At 34.4% G+C, this 14,655-nt stretch overlaps 1 protein-coding gene and 1 pseudogene across 2 annotated transcripts; one reads left to right on the top strand and one right to left on the bottom strand.

Moving 5' to 3' along the window:
• Positions 1 to 1,795: 1,795 nt before the first annotated feature.
• Positions 1,796 to 3,994, bottom strand: LOC18597942 (shikimate O-hydroxycinnamoyltransferase-like; annotated as a pseudogene). Its single transcript, XR_016026195.1, has 4 exons — positions 3,864 to 3,994; positions 3,539 to 3,832; positions 2,428 to 2,963; positions 1,796 to 2,395 (listed from the first exon to the last, which is right to left on the bottom strand). The product of XR_016026195.1 is annotated as a shikimate O-hydroxycinnamoyltransferase-like (transcript).
• A 5,276-nt stretch (positions 3,995 to 9,270) lies between these two features.
• On the top strand, positions 9,271 to 12,026 carry CCR1 (CRINKLY4 related 1). Its single transcript, XM_018121176.2, has one exon. It carries the CDS (start codon positions 9,514 to 9,516, stop codon positions 11,836 to 11,838), a length of 2,325 nt encoding a protein of 774 aa, XP_017976665.2. The 5' UTR covers positions 9,271 to 9,513; the 3' UTR covers positions 11,839 to 12,026.
• The last annotated feature ends 2,629 nt before the right edge of the window (positions 12,027 to 14,655 follow it).

Below are 14,655 nucleotides of genomic sequence, written 5' to 3'. Positions count from 1 at the left end.
TGAACAATAAGAGGTGCCAAAGAGCAAATATCGTCCTAATTAAAATGAATAATACTTTTATATACATTAGTATCACATTTTTATTTATTTTTCAATAATAATAATATAAACATAATGACTATAATTTAGATATATATTAGATAAATAATATTGAGTCAAGTAAATCACTTTCTAATGAGAGTGACTCAATGGAATTAGAACTCTTATACATGAATCAGATAAATTTTATTATAATTGTTATTGAAAATCTATAATTTTTATTTAAAATGATAATTTTAAAAAAATGAACAAAAGTATTCAATTTTTAATAATAATAATTTTTTTATATATAAATAGATAGATAAATTGAATAGTTATCAACATTGAATTTCAAATTGGACTAGTTATTATAGAATTGAGCATTAATAGGTACTCTTGAATTTTATTCAATTTAGTCTCTGCACTCTTATTTTTGCTCAATTTCAAAAAAATTTTAGGTCTACCAATTCAACATGTTAATATCAAATCATCACTGCCATGTCAGCGTTTTAAATCCACCTCATCAACATGTTAGCAAACTCTGACATGTCAACATGATGTCAACAACAGTAACATGTGTTAGGGGAGAGATTCAATTGCATAAAATTTCAAAATCAATGGTCTAAATTAATTATTTTTTAAGTAGAAGAATTAAATTGACGAAAACACCATAATATAAGGACTTAATGGGTACCAATTTGTATCAGAATGCTTTTTAATTGTCCCTTTGAGGCTCTTTTGTTTCCGAGTTGGTTCTTCTTTTTGTATGACTCTGTTTTTTTCAAAGATTTCTTCCTTATGATCGATAATATCTTTTCTACTTTTCACAAAAAAAAAAAAAAAAAACAGCTAAAAAACAACTTATGGAAACACAATTAAGACCACTCAACAATTCAACAAAACTAAGATATAGACCCCAAATAATCCAACAAAACAAGATCAGAAGGGACTCGGTAAATCCAACTCGATTGAAAGGAGAACAATTAGCAGCGAGCAAGCCTTTATGTCGTCAGAATTCGTAAAGGAGCTATCCAAAGAGTTTCATGTGAAACCAATGTCAAGGTCCCATCCTTAGTTGGGCTTGGAAGTATGTATGCTTTCCCTTCATGGACAATGTTAGCCGACCACATAAAAATAGGACGGGCCCATGCACAATCTGCATCATGGACAGGCAACCACATCCAACTGATAATACTAAGGTTTGGGCACCGTATAATTTGTGGCCCTCTCCTCTCAGTTTTTATGTCAAGAGCTTTCTCTATGTAGTCAATACTAGATCTCATATATTCATCATCCATTTCTTTCAAAATTTCATGAATTCTCCTACGGCATCTATTAATGATTCGGATAGAAGATCACCAACTAGAGAAATGAGTGCAGCCACGAAGATTCCATTGCCAAAGTACCCGCATGAGAGAAGAGTGCGAAACCCCTAACTTCTATTATTTGGACAACTAGATAATTAACTTGATAAGCTTAAAAAATGTTTTATTTAACTTAAACATTTGATTTTTTTTAATTAAAAAAGTCAAAGTTAATATTAAAATGAAATAGTATATGGACATATCATCGAATATTTACGCGATATTATATATCGATCTAAAGCAACTTTGTAAGAGAAGACAATCAAATTGGCTAGAGTTAGAATAGGGGTGAGCAACAAAAGAAACAGAAATGGAAAGGCATCAATTTACTAGACTGCTTCTATTTTATTTTTCCTTTTTAAAGGAAAAGGAATTTACTTATTATTATCACACACCCAAAAACAATAACCATAAACAATATCAAAGATGAGAAACACCATATATCAAACAACTGGCTGAATACAACTAGATACAACTTAGAAAACAACCTATGTGAAACATAATCAAGACCAATCGAAACCGCTCAACTAGACTAAGATATATAGACCCCAAATAATCCAACAAAACAAGATGAGAAAGAACTCTGTAAATCCAAACTCGACCAGAAGGAAAACAATTAGCAGCAAGCAAGCCTTTATGTTGTTAGAATTCATAAAGGAGCTTTCCGAAGAGTTTCATGTGAGAGATCTCTAGACGTGTCACCAATGTTAAGCTCCCATCCTTGTTTGAGCTTGGAAGTATGTATGCTTTTCCTTCATGGACAATATTTGCCGGCCTCATAAATATAGGACGACCCCATCCAAAATCTGCATCATGGATAGGCAACCACATCCAACTGACAATACTAAGGTTTGGGCACTGCATATTATGTGGCCCTCGCCTGACAGATTTTATGTCAGGCGCTTTTTTTATGTAGTCGACACTAGATCTCAGATATTCATCATCCATTTCTTTCAATATTTCATGAATTCTCTTTATGGTATCTATAAATGATTCTGATAGACGATCACCGGCTAGAGCAATAAGTGAACTAATAGACGATCACCGGCTAGAGCAGCAAGTGAAGCAAGGAAGATTACATTGCCAAAGTAGCTTGGTGGGAGAGGAGGATGCAATCTGTTCCGCCCATCAATTGGTATGTTTAGCTTGAGCTCTTGATCCTCCAAGAGGTCTTTTGCTTTGGTTGCACAACCTCATATGTTTGCAGTTAAGATACTATAGGTTCTGTATTTTGTATTACTGTTTGAATTTTCATTTACTTTGACTTTGAGGGCAATCGATTGATCAGTTGTGATCTTAAACGCAGATACAATTGATGGTTTAGGACTTGGTTGAGATTCCGGAGTTGAAAACAAAGTTTGTAAAGAATGAGATGGTTCAAATTGAACATGACGAAATCTTACGATTGGTGAATTTCGAGTTCAAAGAAGGGTACGATCCAAAAATGGTGTAATGTCAGGAGACGAACCTCGTGCCATGTCAGTCCAACTATTGATGAAATGAAGTGCAGATGGACCATCTGCCATTGGATGTTGAGAAGAAACTCCAAGAGAAATTCCCCCCACATTCAAAAGTAGTTACCTAGCAATAATTTCAATATTCACGTATAATTTGTTTTTATCAGATACGTATGTTTATCATTTCAAGTACAAACTTTTTTAAACTGGAAAACTGAACACACAAAGCAGATATTATTTTAATGGATTTGTATCTAGTTACAAGAACTGCAGCAATTAATTGAAAAATGTATGAAATAATCTAAATATTCCCTAATTTTGAGAGTTCTATCTCAATTTTGAAATATATTAAGTTGAGGTATATATTTCTTATTTTATATTGAAGATTCAAATTTACTAGCAGCTATCTGTAAAGGAATGAACACAAAATATAATATAGAAATAATTAATTAAATACTTGAAAGAAAAATGAAACTCGGTGAGCTAAACTCCGTTATTAACTATCTCATAGAATGGTTTGAACTTGTCGATCATTAATTTTCTCGAAGATAATATTAGGTGAACTGCTGATTAATGTTTTTCTTTTATAATCTTGTAAGTTAATTATATGTGATAGAAATCGTCAAAAACAATTATATGTGAGAAAAAATAACTTTATTTTTTTTTATTATTCTTGTTTGATAAAAGCTAAACTTGTACCTGTAACCCGAGCAGCGGATAAGAAGATATTCCTCCAGAATAGTCAATTTTTGGAACTAGCTGAGGAATTTTTGAACCATCTGTAAAATCTTTAGCTAAATCATCCATGATAGAAGTAGTTTTAGCCTCTATGAATAACACTCCCTCTGCATTGCACACTATTTCAGTTCTTCCATTTTCATCATATCCCAACCTTCCAGCTACCGGGTAAAATGGCACCAGAATCCTACTTAAAGACTCCTTCAATACTTGTGTGTCGAAAAAGTTGGAAGAACCATTTGGCTTGTAGATGTATACAGTGGAAATATGATATATTTTTTTTTTTGAAAAGCGTGGAAATATGATATATTGTCATCAGCAAGTCCAAGTTGGAGACCCATAGCCTTTGATTTGGAGTTTCCTCAGCCGGGCGTACAATTGTTGACTCCTTCATGGTGATCTCAATCTTTACACCACCTACACTTAATTAGTGAATCAATGAACATAAAAAAAAAAAAAAAAAAAAAAACCCCTTTCATGAATCTGCCGTTTTGGTATATAAAACCTTCAAAGAATCGCTAGTTTTTCATTCCTATCCGATTGAACGTCATGTCATTTTTTAAAAGGCCAATTCTTTATGCAATGCAAAGGAAAAGCTTAGTAACAATACCTTATAACAGTAGAAAGAAACGGAGCTTTAAGTATTGGTGGGAATACACGAAACCTTGAGAATATATCGTGGTGGTAGAATAAACAAAACAGAAGGAAAGTAAAGAGAGGAGATTGTGCAGTGAGAGGTCAAGAGATAACATCGTTTCAAGCTTATTTATAGACGCCAAAGAGGGAAGATAAGGGAATTGAACATAACCAAGAAGGAAGAAAGAGTAAGAGAGAGCGGATGCCAACAAATTTGATTCAATTATATACATAGACAAAACAGATGATCGCATATTTAATGACACGACAACATCCTGTCAAAACAAGCATATTTAATGATATATTTGTGATAACAAGTATTATTGGAGTAGAGCGGAATGACTTGCCCAGCCGACCGCTGTCTATTTTGTAGTAAGAAAAATAGTAACAAAGTTATAACTAAGACAGTTTTTCTGTCAGCCACCTGAAGGAAAAGTAAGACCTCCCATGGATGACATACATCCTATAAAACTCAAGTACCATATCTGGCCAAAAACAGAGAACAGAGAAAGCAAAGGACCTCAAAGCTAACAGCTGGATTGATACTTAGGCATTATATATCAGATTTTTTTTTTTTATAATTAGAGGATTCAAATTTTACTTTTTAAACAAAAAGATAATGGATCAACAAATGATCTAGATGTTCGAGTGCAGGCATTATATATCAGATTGGGATTTAGGAGTTTCCAGCCCAATTTGGCTCAACAGAGACCAATATAGGCTCTCTCTGTGCCTCTCTTTCTCTGTAGGAGGTACCCAACCAAATAGACAAGAAAAAAAAAAGAATTAGTAATTCAGTAATTATATTTGCAGGAAAAAGATCACGCCCTTTTTTTTGTTTCTCTTACTATCTAATTTTAGATAAAAAATTAAAAGTAATGTTGCTATTTCCAACCACTTTTTATCTTTTAAGGACAGTGACTAAAAAAAATACTTGAACTCCTTTCGTCTCTTTTATTTTTTGATATTTTATTCTAAATGTCTTATAACTATGTTAAATTATTAAAACTATGTTAATATTTAAAATAATTAAATATTTAAATAAAGTTTTTATTAAGTAAAAAGAAAGTTTAAATGAGTTTTTTTATTAAAATAAAAAAATAATCCTTAGTTAAGGATTATTAAAAACATATTAAGTTTATTAAAAATAAAAAATTATTAAAAATTATTAACATTATGAATTTAAAAATGATAAAAAAATAAAAATTTACTAAATATATAATTAAAAAATAAAAAAATATGTAATTTTATTAATTATGACATTAAAGATCATGGAACATCAATTTCATAAAAAAAATAATGTTAATATTAAATTTATAACATATTTAAAAAAAGTCTCAAGGAGATTTTCTCACTTAACCACGTGTCGGCATCAGAGAATGCTTAGAAAGTTTAACAACATTTTCAAAAGGAGTTTGAAATCGTTCACACGGATTGTAAAAGTATGGGACTTAACAACGTATCGGCTTCAGAGGAAGCGTACAAAGGTTGAATAGCATTTCTAAAAAGAGTATGAAATTATTCACGTGAGTTGTATAGATATGAACTCTGTGTGGACTACATGTATGAATGTCTTATATTTAATCGTGTGCGACGCATGGATCATACTTTAGTATACTAAATCAATTCTTTTTTTCAAATTTCATGAAGTAAAAAGAAGACAAATAATTCAAGATAGGGTTTTGGTTCCTTCTCCATATAGGTGACAAAATCTTACCCGACTCAAGGAACTTGACTCAATGTATCTGAAACCAAACTTAACTATAACTTGATAATATGATAAAATAATTTAATACGAACATGAATTGACCTAAAATAAGATGATTTGATCCTGAAAATAAAATGACTCAATATCTGACTTAACTCGACTTAAAACAACCTAAAACTCAAAACAACCCAACATTCTGTGATGACTTGAATCTAAATAGATTCGAAACTTGACATAATTTGAATTAAGTTGAAATTGAAATAATTTGAACTTAAAATGATTCAAAAATGTCTATTTTATATGTCCAAAATTTTTCAATAGATAAAGTTGAATATTTAACGCTTATTTTCAAATTGAATAATCACTAAGATGAAATACATCCACAAAGACATTTAAAAAATTAAAAACTTTGTTAACATATAAAAAAAATATTTGGATAGAAAGACAATCTTGTTTTGGGAAAGAGATACGTATAAAAAATACATGAGACTAAGAAGGAATTAGTCACTATAATATTAGTTGAATTTCATCCTAGTAAAATATATATTTCTTGCATGTCATTGTTTTACCATAGTATTATTTAAATTTCATCCTAATAAAATATTTCTTACTTTCCTTTTATATCAGATGTTGGCATAACAAATTTCATATTCAAATGCTCTATTATAATTTAAATTTTTTATTCTTACATCATATATAAGAAGTTTGAAGATCCAATCATGTTAAAAAAGTATCCTTTTTTATGTATATATATGTATTTCATATTATAAAAAAAATTAAGAAGCAACTATCTATTTTATTTCTTAATTAGACTCAACATTTTATGCATTTATTAATTGAATTTAATATTTTATTACCTTAAAAAAATAAAAAATCATTTTATACAATGAATTTTCTATTAAAAATATTATTTTTATTTTTATTTTTATTTTTAATATTATTAACATTTAAAGGTTTTAATCTTAAGAAATATATTAAAAAAATTCAATCAACGTAATATCTTAACTCTATGAGATCTACATTTTAAAAATAATTTAATAAAATATTATCTAGAAGTGACATTAGTCTAACTAATAACACTTATAAGTAAAATATTTTAGAAAATAAAAGGAGAATATCAACAGTAAATTTTTCAAAATTTAAATCATTTTATCTTGTAATAACTTGAATTTTAAAGTGTTTCGATCCACAATGATAGGAAATCCGACTTAAGATGACTCGAAAACTTGAGTGATCCGATAAATGAAGCAACCCAAATCCAAAAATAACCTACCCTAAAACCGACTTGACCGACCCAATTCCCAGCTATACTTGTGCAGGTTCACTGCCACTGCAAGCAAGAAAAAGCCCAGCAGCTTGTTAACATGCTACTGCCTAATGCTGCTAAACGAGTAATGGACAGTGAAGTACATTGAAAACAAAAGTAGCATACATTTTATACAAGCAAACAAAATCTAGGGTGAGTTCCAAGCCAAATATTGTTCCACGACAGTCCACATGCACTGATCAGAAACAAAGTGGGATCCACTTCTTCCATGTCTCTATGCTGGATCTACCTTCTAGCGCCCTGCATGTACATACTTCGACACAATGGAATGGCTTTAATATCAACAGATGGTGACAATACATCAACACAAAAATCTGCTTGCAAATCAAACTTTCCATTTCCACAGCGAATGTGTGGGGTCCTAACTCCTGACCTTCTCCATTCAGCTATTAATTAGGCTTCCCATTTCACCACATTGGATTCTAACAATAGCATTTGACTTGGAGGTAATCTTGTGAAAATCGACTTCATTTGTCTGATAAGAATAAATAAAGTGGTGCAAAAAGAATAAAGATGGATCCTATGTAAATATTTGGTCTTCAGGGGTGATGTACATACAATGTATGGACCAATTATATTAGATTTTTGGAAAATTTGGAGACCCCTCTGATTGGCCATTTTACTTGGCATTGTGGCTTTGACTGTCGAATTCGGAATGGCACACAAAGGTTCAGGTTGACCATATAGTCGTTTAGCGGAAAAGAAGCCAGACAGGCTGACCAAGCAACCACGTGATATGATCGGCGGTTTATAATTTCTAGGATAATTTGGCAGCTGCTGCACAAGTGACACTGACTTATAACACCCCAAAGAAATTTTCAAATTGAATTTGGTCTTCAAGCATCAAAAGTTTTGAATGGTCCCCTTGGTATTTTCAGAATTTGAAACGCTCCCCTCATTAATTTGCCAGCAAGAAGAGTGATATTGCCGATGCATAATTGATAATTCTGCTGTCTGATTCTACCTGTTCATCTGTTTCAGGCTTCCTTTTGTTTAACAGTCTTCACACATAAATGAAATGAAGCAATGATTCATAAGTTATAAGCCTACTAAACAAGGTGGATTGATTTGGTTCTCACATCACATGTACTAGTATTAAAATTGTTTGAAAACATAGAAGAAATTCTCCCAATGAGTTGGATTTCATCAAAGTGCTATACAAATATTAAAAAATGAGCTAGCATCCAAGTGGGGATTAAGCTTGCAATTTTATTATTATTATTTTTAATCCTAATTTTTGTCTTCTTGTTGTAGGATTGGAAAACAAAAGGTATGGTTAGCAAATATTAATGAAATTTTGTGAAGATGCCATGCCAACTTGATTGGTGAAATCTTTTAGGTCCATACCCTTTTATTAAATATTATGATGATTAAGAAAAGGAGGATGGAAATTGGTAATTTGGTCCTTCTCATTGGTTGTGTTTCCATAATGCAAAGTAATGCTCAGATTAGCATTCCATAATGTTAATGCCGATTTGTCTCATGTAAAAATGGGGGCAACAGGGAAAATCAAATCAGGAGAATGGTAAGTGGGGCACATGCCTATCCATTAATACAAACAAACATTTAATGTATTTATGTTAGGACAATGCACATTAAAAGCGTAAGAAAAAGAAACTGCCTTTTTGTAATAGGTCATATGTTTATTTATCAAATGGGCTGTCATTTTACAGGTACTCCTGGAAGGATCTCTCTTTTCTCCATTGGTGCGACTAAGAGCAGATAAGATTAGTAAAACACGGCAATGAGGGATTGTTTCGACAGTAAAAGATTTTGAATTAAATATCTGTAAATGTAAATCTCTGGACAAGATAAGTGAACAAATTGCATACCATTCCAGGGTTGAAGCAGTTTACAATTTGTAGTTAGCTGGCTAAGTAATGCTTTGAAGTAGCATTTGGACAAGAAGTTGTTTCAATGGAGACTTAATTTGAACTAGACTGTCACTAGTTCTCTCCCATGGAACTGTCGGCGGTAAAAGAAGCTAACTAACAGTTAATATTTGAACAGCTTGATTACCTTAGTAGTTTCGAAACACAAACGGTCCAAACCACCAAACACAGTAAAAAAGGAAAACAAGCAAAAGAATAAAAATGGCGACACCCACGTTCTATCATCGTCACCAACCTCATCAACTATCTCTTTCTCTTTCTATTGCTCACTTCAAGCTTAAACAAAGAACCCTCCATTTCCCCTTCAATTCCATGACAACAAACAAGAAGAACAAAACGACGACGAGGACTACAAGAACAACAAAGACCTGCCATGCAAATCCTCAAAACCACCATGTTTCTCCTTCTTCTCCTCCTCATTTCCGCCATTTCTGCATCTGGGTTCGGATCAATGGGCCCCATCTCCGCCGCATTCGGCGAGGACGGCTTCTTCTGTGCCATTGATGCTAGCGGCAAGCAGGAAGTTATATGTTGGAGCAAAAACAGCAGCTCTGCTTCTTCTTCTTCTTCTGCTACTTCATCTACTTCATCTTCACTATCTTCCTCAGACTTTGCTTCTCAAGTTCCTCAAATGGAAGCTCTCTCAGGCGGTGAAGGTTTCCTTTGTGGCATCTTGGCAAATACTTCTCAAGTTTTTTGCTGGAGCTTAATGGGGTCAGGTACAGATCTTGTTCCTTCAAATTATAAAACCAGGGCTTATTCTTATATTGCTGCTGGAAAGAATCATGTTTGTGGAATTAGAGGGGCTTATTATTCTGATCATGAATCCGGTATCGTTGATTGTTGGGAAATTGTAAGGAGTTCTAATAATACTTTAAGCTCAAAACAGAGTAGTCTGTTTTATGATCAGAGTGTTAGTAATCTTGTTTTTAAAAAGATTATTTCTGGTGAAGGGTTTAGCTGTGGTGGGATTAGAGACGGAGGGCTTGTTTGTTGGGGACCAAATGCGGAATTTTTAGGGGTTTCGAATGTTTCGGAGAGTTTTTTAGCTTTAGCTTCTGCAAAAGGTTCTATTTGTGGCATCCTGGATTCATCTGGTGAGCTGAAATGCTGGGGTGATTCTCATTCTTTTTCCAATCCTCCTGTTGGTATCCGTTTCGTGTCGTTGACAGCCGGTGCTCATCATTTTTGCGGGATTCGAGAGGATAACCATGGGGTGGAATGTTGGGGCAGTTTCAATTTTTCTTCTGTTCCAAGGGGTTCTGGTTTTATGGCATTTGCTTCATCTGACTACACTACGTGTGGCATTAGGGAAGATGATCTGGTTTTGGATTGTTGGTCCGGAAATGCCTCCTTGCCACCTGATTATAATCCTCCGCTGGAATTGTGCAGCCCCGGTCTTTGTCAACCTGCTTCCTGCGGTGAAGCGGAGTTTGCTTTTAATGCAAGTATTCTAAATGAGCCAGATTTGACTAGCTTGTGTGTTAGGAAAGATTTACAGATTTGTTCATTTTGTGGATCAAATTGCTCTGAAGGCTTCTTCTTGTCTAGTTCATGCACTAGGAATGCTGATAGAATATGCACAGCTTGCTCTCTTTGCCAAAACAGTTCTTGTCGTGATGTATGTGGGCTCCAATCATCTCTGGAGAAGCACTGGCATCACTTGCTTAGGCTAGTGATTATAATTGGTTCTTGTGCTTCAGGTTTTCTGCTGGTATTACTTAGCTGGTGTTTCCTTCCACGTGTATTTACTACTAAAAGGGAAGAAGGGACAAAAAAACAGTTTAAGTCTTGCATAGGCAAACCAGAGTTGGATGCTGATACTACTGCTGATTCATTCCCTCCACTTTCTATCACTCCTTTTCCCGGGACAGCTCAAATTTTCAGACTTTCAGAGTTGAAAGATGCCACTAATGGGTTCAAGGAGTTCAATGAGCTTGGTAGAGGAAGTTATGGTTTTGTTTACAAGGCCGTGCTAGCAGATGGGAGGCAAGTTGCTGTCAAGAGGGCAAATGCTGCCACAATAATCCACGGTAACAATCGTGATTTTGAGATGGAACTTGAAATCCTTTGCAATGTGAGACATTGCAATATTGTGAATTTGATAGGTTACTGTTCAGAGATGGGGGAGAGGCTGCTTGTTTATGAATATATGCCCCATGGTACACTGCATGACCACCTTCATGGAGGGCTTTGTCCTCTGAGTTGGAGCCTTCGTTTGAAGATTGCGTTGCAGACTGCAAGGGGACTTGAGTACCTTCACAAGGAAGTTGTGCCTCCAATTGTCCACCGGCATGTCAAGACTTCAAACATTCTTTTGGATTCAGAGTGGGGAGCACGAATTGCAGATTTTGGACTTCTTACATCAATTGAGAGGGATCTTGATCTTAGTGGAGACATGAAGAGTGATGTCTACAGCTTTGGGATTGTGTTATTGGAGATTCTCAGTGGAAGGAAAGCTTTTGACAGAGATTATACACCTCCAAGTATAATTGACTGGGCACTGCCCTTAATTAAACAGGGTAAAGCAGCTGCCATAATTGATCGTTTTGTCACTCTTCCAAGGAATGTTGAGCCTTTGCTTAAATTGGCTGATGTAGCTGAGTTGGCTGTCAGAGAAGATCCTAGTGAGCGTCCTACTATGTCAGATTCGGTAAATTTGTTGCAGCAAATTGTGAAGGATGGACTGGTCTTGTGATCTTCAATTTGACTCCCCAAGTTTTGAGCAAATCCTATGAACAGATTAGCAAAACACTTGTGACAGCTTGTTAATTGAGTATAGCTATTTTGGCAACTGTAAATTTATAATCAACTTCTTGTAAATGAGAATGAGATGCAATGCATTACTTAATATCCACGAAGTGAATAAGGTTCATTTTTTTTCAACTCTACATCTTGTTTCCTCAACATATAACAATTTTGGCCTTCCATTTAACATTCGGCAACTACTCCTTCCTGTATTATGTTCAAGTTCCTACTCAGAGTACTTGATGATGAGCTTAGTATTGTTGAGGAGACATTTGTTTTTGGTGTGATCACATTTTTATCTCATCATTCTCAATTTCATTGAATGTCAACCTATCAGCCAACCACATATTTCGTCCTTGACTACATAATGAATAACTGTCATCAAATTTGTGCTGTACATAATAAATCTTTTGCTAGCAATGCTTTGAAATTTTCACAAGTGCATCTGTAAGCAGTGCAGCAGAACCAGTCCTATGCTGTGGGGAGGCCAAAAAATCTTATTGATTTTATTGCTTTGTCTCTGATTAGCAACAGTAATAGATACAAATAGATTTTTCTCCTTTCAGCTTTAACAGACTTACAACATAGTTATGATCATTTTGCCTTTTCATTTCATCACTTTTGCCTAAGTTCTTTAGCTCTATCATTTCTTACTTCTACTTTACTGCTATTATGTTGGCACCATTTGAATGACTAGTAATTTCCTATGTCTGTACACCCAAGTTGTTAATATAATAATATTAACTTTTGAATTAGAAGACCATGCCTGGGATGGCAAATTCCACCAATACATATTGACTGTCACAAACAGAAAAAGAGAAAGCAGAAAAGCTAGTAGTACTGTAGATTTTCACTGGATTGCAGTTCTGGACCTTTAGAAAACAAACTTGTACTGCATATTTTGAGTCCAGCAACATTTCTTCTTTATCTCCTACTTGTAAGCAAACTTAGTTTTTTTTTTTTAATTTGCCCCTTCATTTTTTTGGATGGGATTATATTTGTCATGCAGTGTGGAGTATTTTGAAGGTCCATTGCATAGGAGAAAAGATTTTTATGTTATACCTTTTTATTGACTCTACCCTACTATGTATATTCTTCTACTCAATCACATTGCTTTAAGGGACCACCTAGGATTCAACTTAGATTTTCTTTATTTCCTCCCCCCAACCTTCCATGTCTCTCCCTCGATCACAGGCCTTCAATTTCACACTTGCCATCAGTCATTACTTTTAAATGGTATAAGGGTTCCCCCTCTAATGTTTTCCCCTCTTTCCTCACTGTTTGCTGGTACAAGCATCTGGATTTTCTGGTTGACTATGATCATGAAACTTATCAGAAGCTGGAATTTCTGAATACACAACTGCTCTTGAAATGATGAATGATTTGAGAAAAAATAATAAAAAATCTGCATGAAACGTTTAGTAATAATTGCAGTACTTGCTTTCTCCTATGGGTTTTTTCCGTTTATCATCCGCGTGTATATGATTAGCTATGGCATTAATCATAATAATCTCCTATAAGCTTTTTTAGTAATCTTACTGAGGAATGTAGTTCATGATTGTAACTTCAGCATATGAAAGAGTTTTATTAGCCCCTAAACAAACACTTTCTTTCTAATCTGCCATTTTTTTCCTCTCTTTGAACTGTTTTTGCCATGGGATACACCCTTTTTGGAGCATGAACAAGAGAAGCAATACTAATGAATTCACTATACCCACAGTCACAATGAATGGCTACAACCATCTAAACAGATATCAGGATAATATGCATTTTTAGCTAGCTTCACTGAATCAAAACATTTAATCTATGCATTTCGACGGTTATTATTCATATTCCAATCACTAATTTCTCAGAGTGATATCAATTATTTCACTTTTTCTTTCAAGTGGGAAGGACTAAAGCTCTGATCAAGATCCTTCCGTTAGCTGTTGCGTTCGCTTTCTACTTCTGTTCTTCTGGTTTTGTAGAGCTTTTTTAATGCTTTGTTTAAGTAGCGGTTTAGTTAATTAAATTGAAGAATTTCCCAAGAGAGAGAGAGGAGATAATTGGGGGGGGGGGGAGAGGGTGTCCGAGGGAAAGAGGATGGGAGAGCATAATCTGAGAAAAGAGAGAGTCCAATGTCAATCCAAACAGAAAGGTCGTGCCAACTCTTCCAAGTGCTATAGATCTGGCTTCTGACAAAAAGAGAAGGATTCCCGCACTTGCAGTTCCTTCCAACCCCAAAAACGATAAAAATGTAGTAGTACTTCTTGCTTTCAAGTTTCAAGACAGAACAGTTTAGTGCATCCCTTTTGTTACGTACACTGTTCTCTTCTTCAATTAGGGAAATGGAAAATGGAAATTTTGCAGCCTTTTGCAAAAATGTCACTAAGATACTCTCAGGTGATCCTAAGAGAAAGCTTTTTTTTCCAAACCTCTTAGAAGATGGTAGCTATTCTTTGGCATATATTCGTAGTAGCAGCTAGCAGAGTAGCAGCTGGAGGAATTCGGTTCATCAACCATGGACTCAAATTGGAGATGTTAAGATCAAATTCCTTCCAAAACTATTGTTTGGCCTTTGGCCCCACTGTGTACGTAATGGGTAGGGAATGCAAGGGAAAGCTGTAGAAGAGAAGATGGGACAAAGGTACATTAGAGGCATGAGAGAGAGGGGGAGATGTTCTTTCAACACCAGGTGCATAGGTATGGGAATCCAAGTCGTCCAAGCACTTCCAGACAAATCAGTTTCAGAAGTGCAAAGAACCTTTGCTTTATGATCTAGAAAAGA

Source organism: Theobroma cacao, chromosome 5 (assembly GCF_053813885.1).
Source record: "Theobroma cacao isolate CCN51 chromosome 5, ASM5381388v1, whole genome shotgun sequence".
Classification (NCBI taxonomy): domain Eukaryota; kingdom Viridiplantae; phylum Streptophyta; class Magnoliopsida; order Malvales; family Malvaceae; genus Theobroma; species Theobroma cacao.
This window is presented reverse-complemented; position numbering and strand designations above follow the sequence as displayed.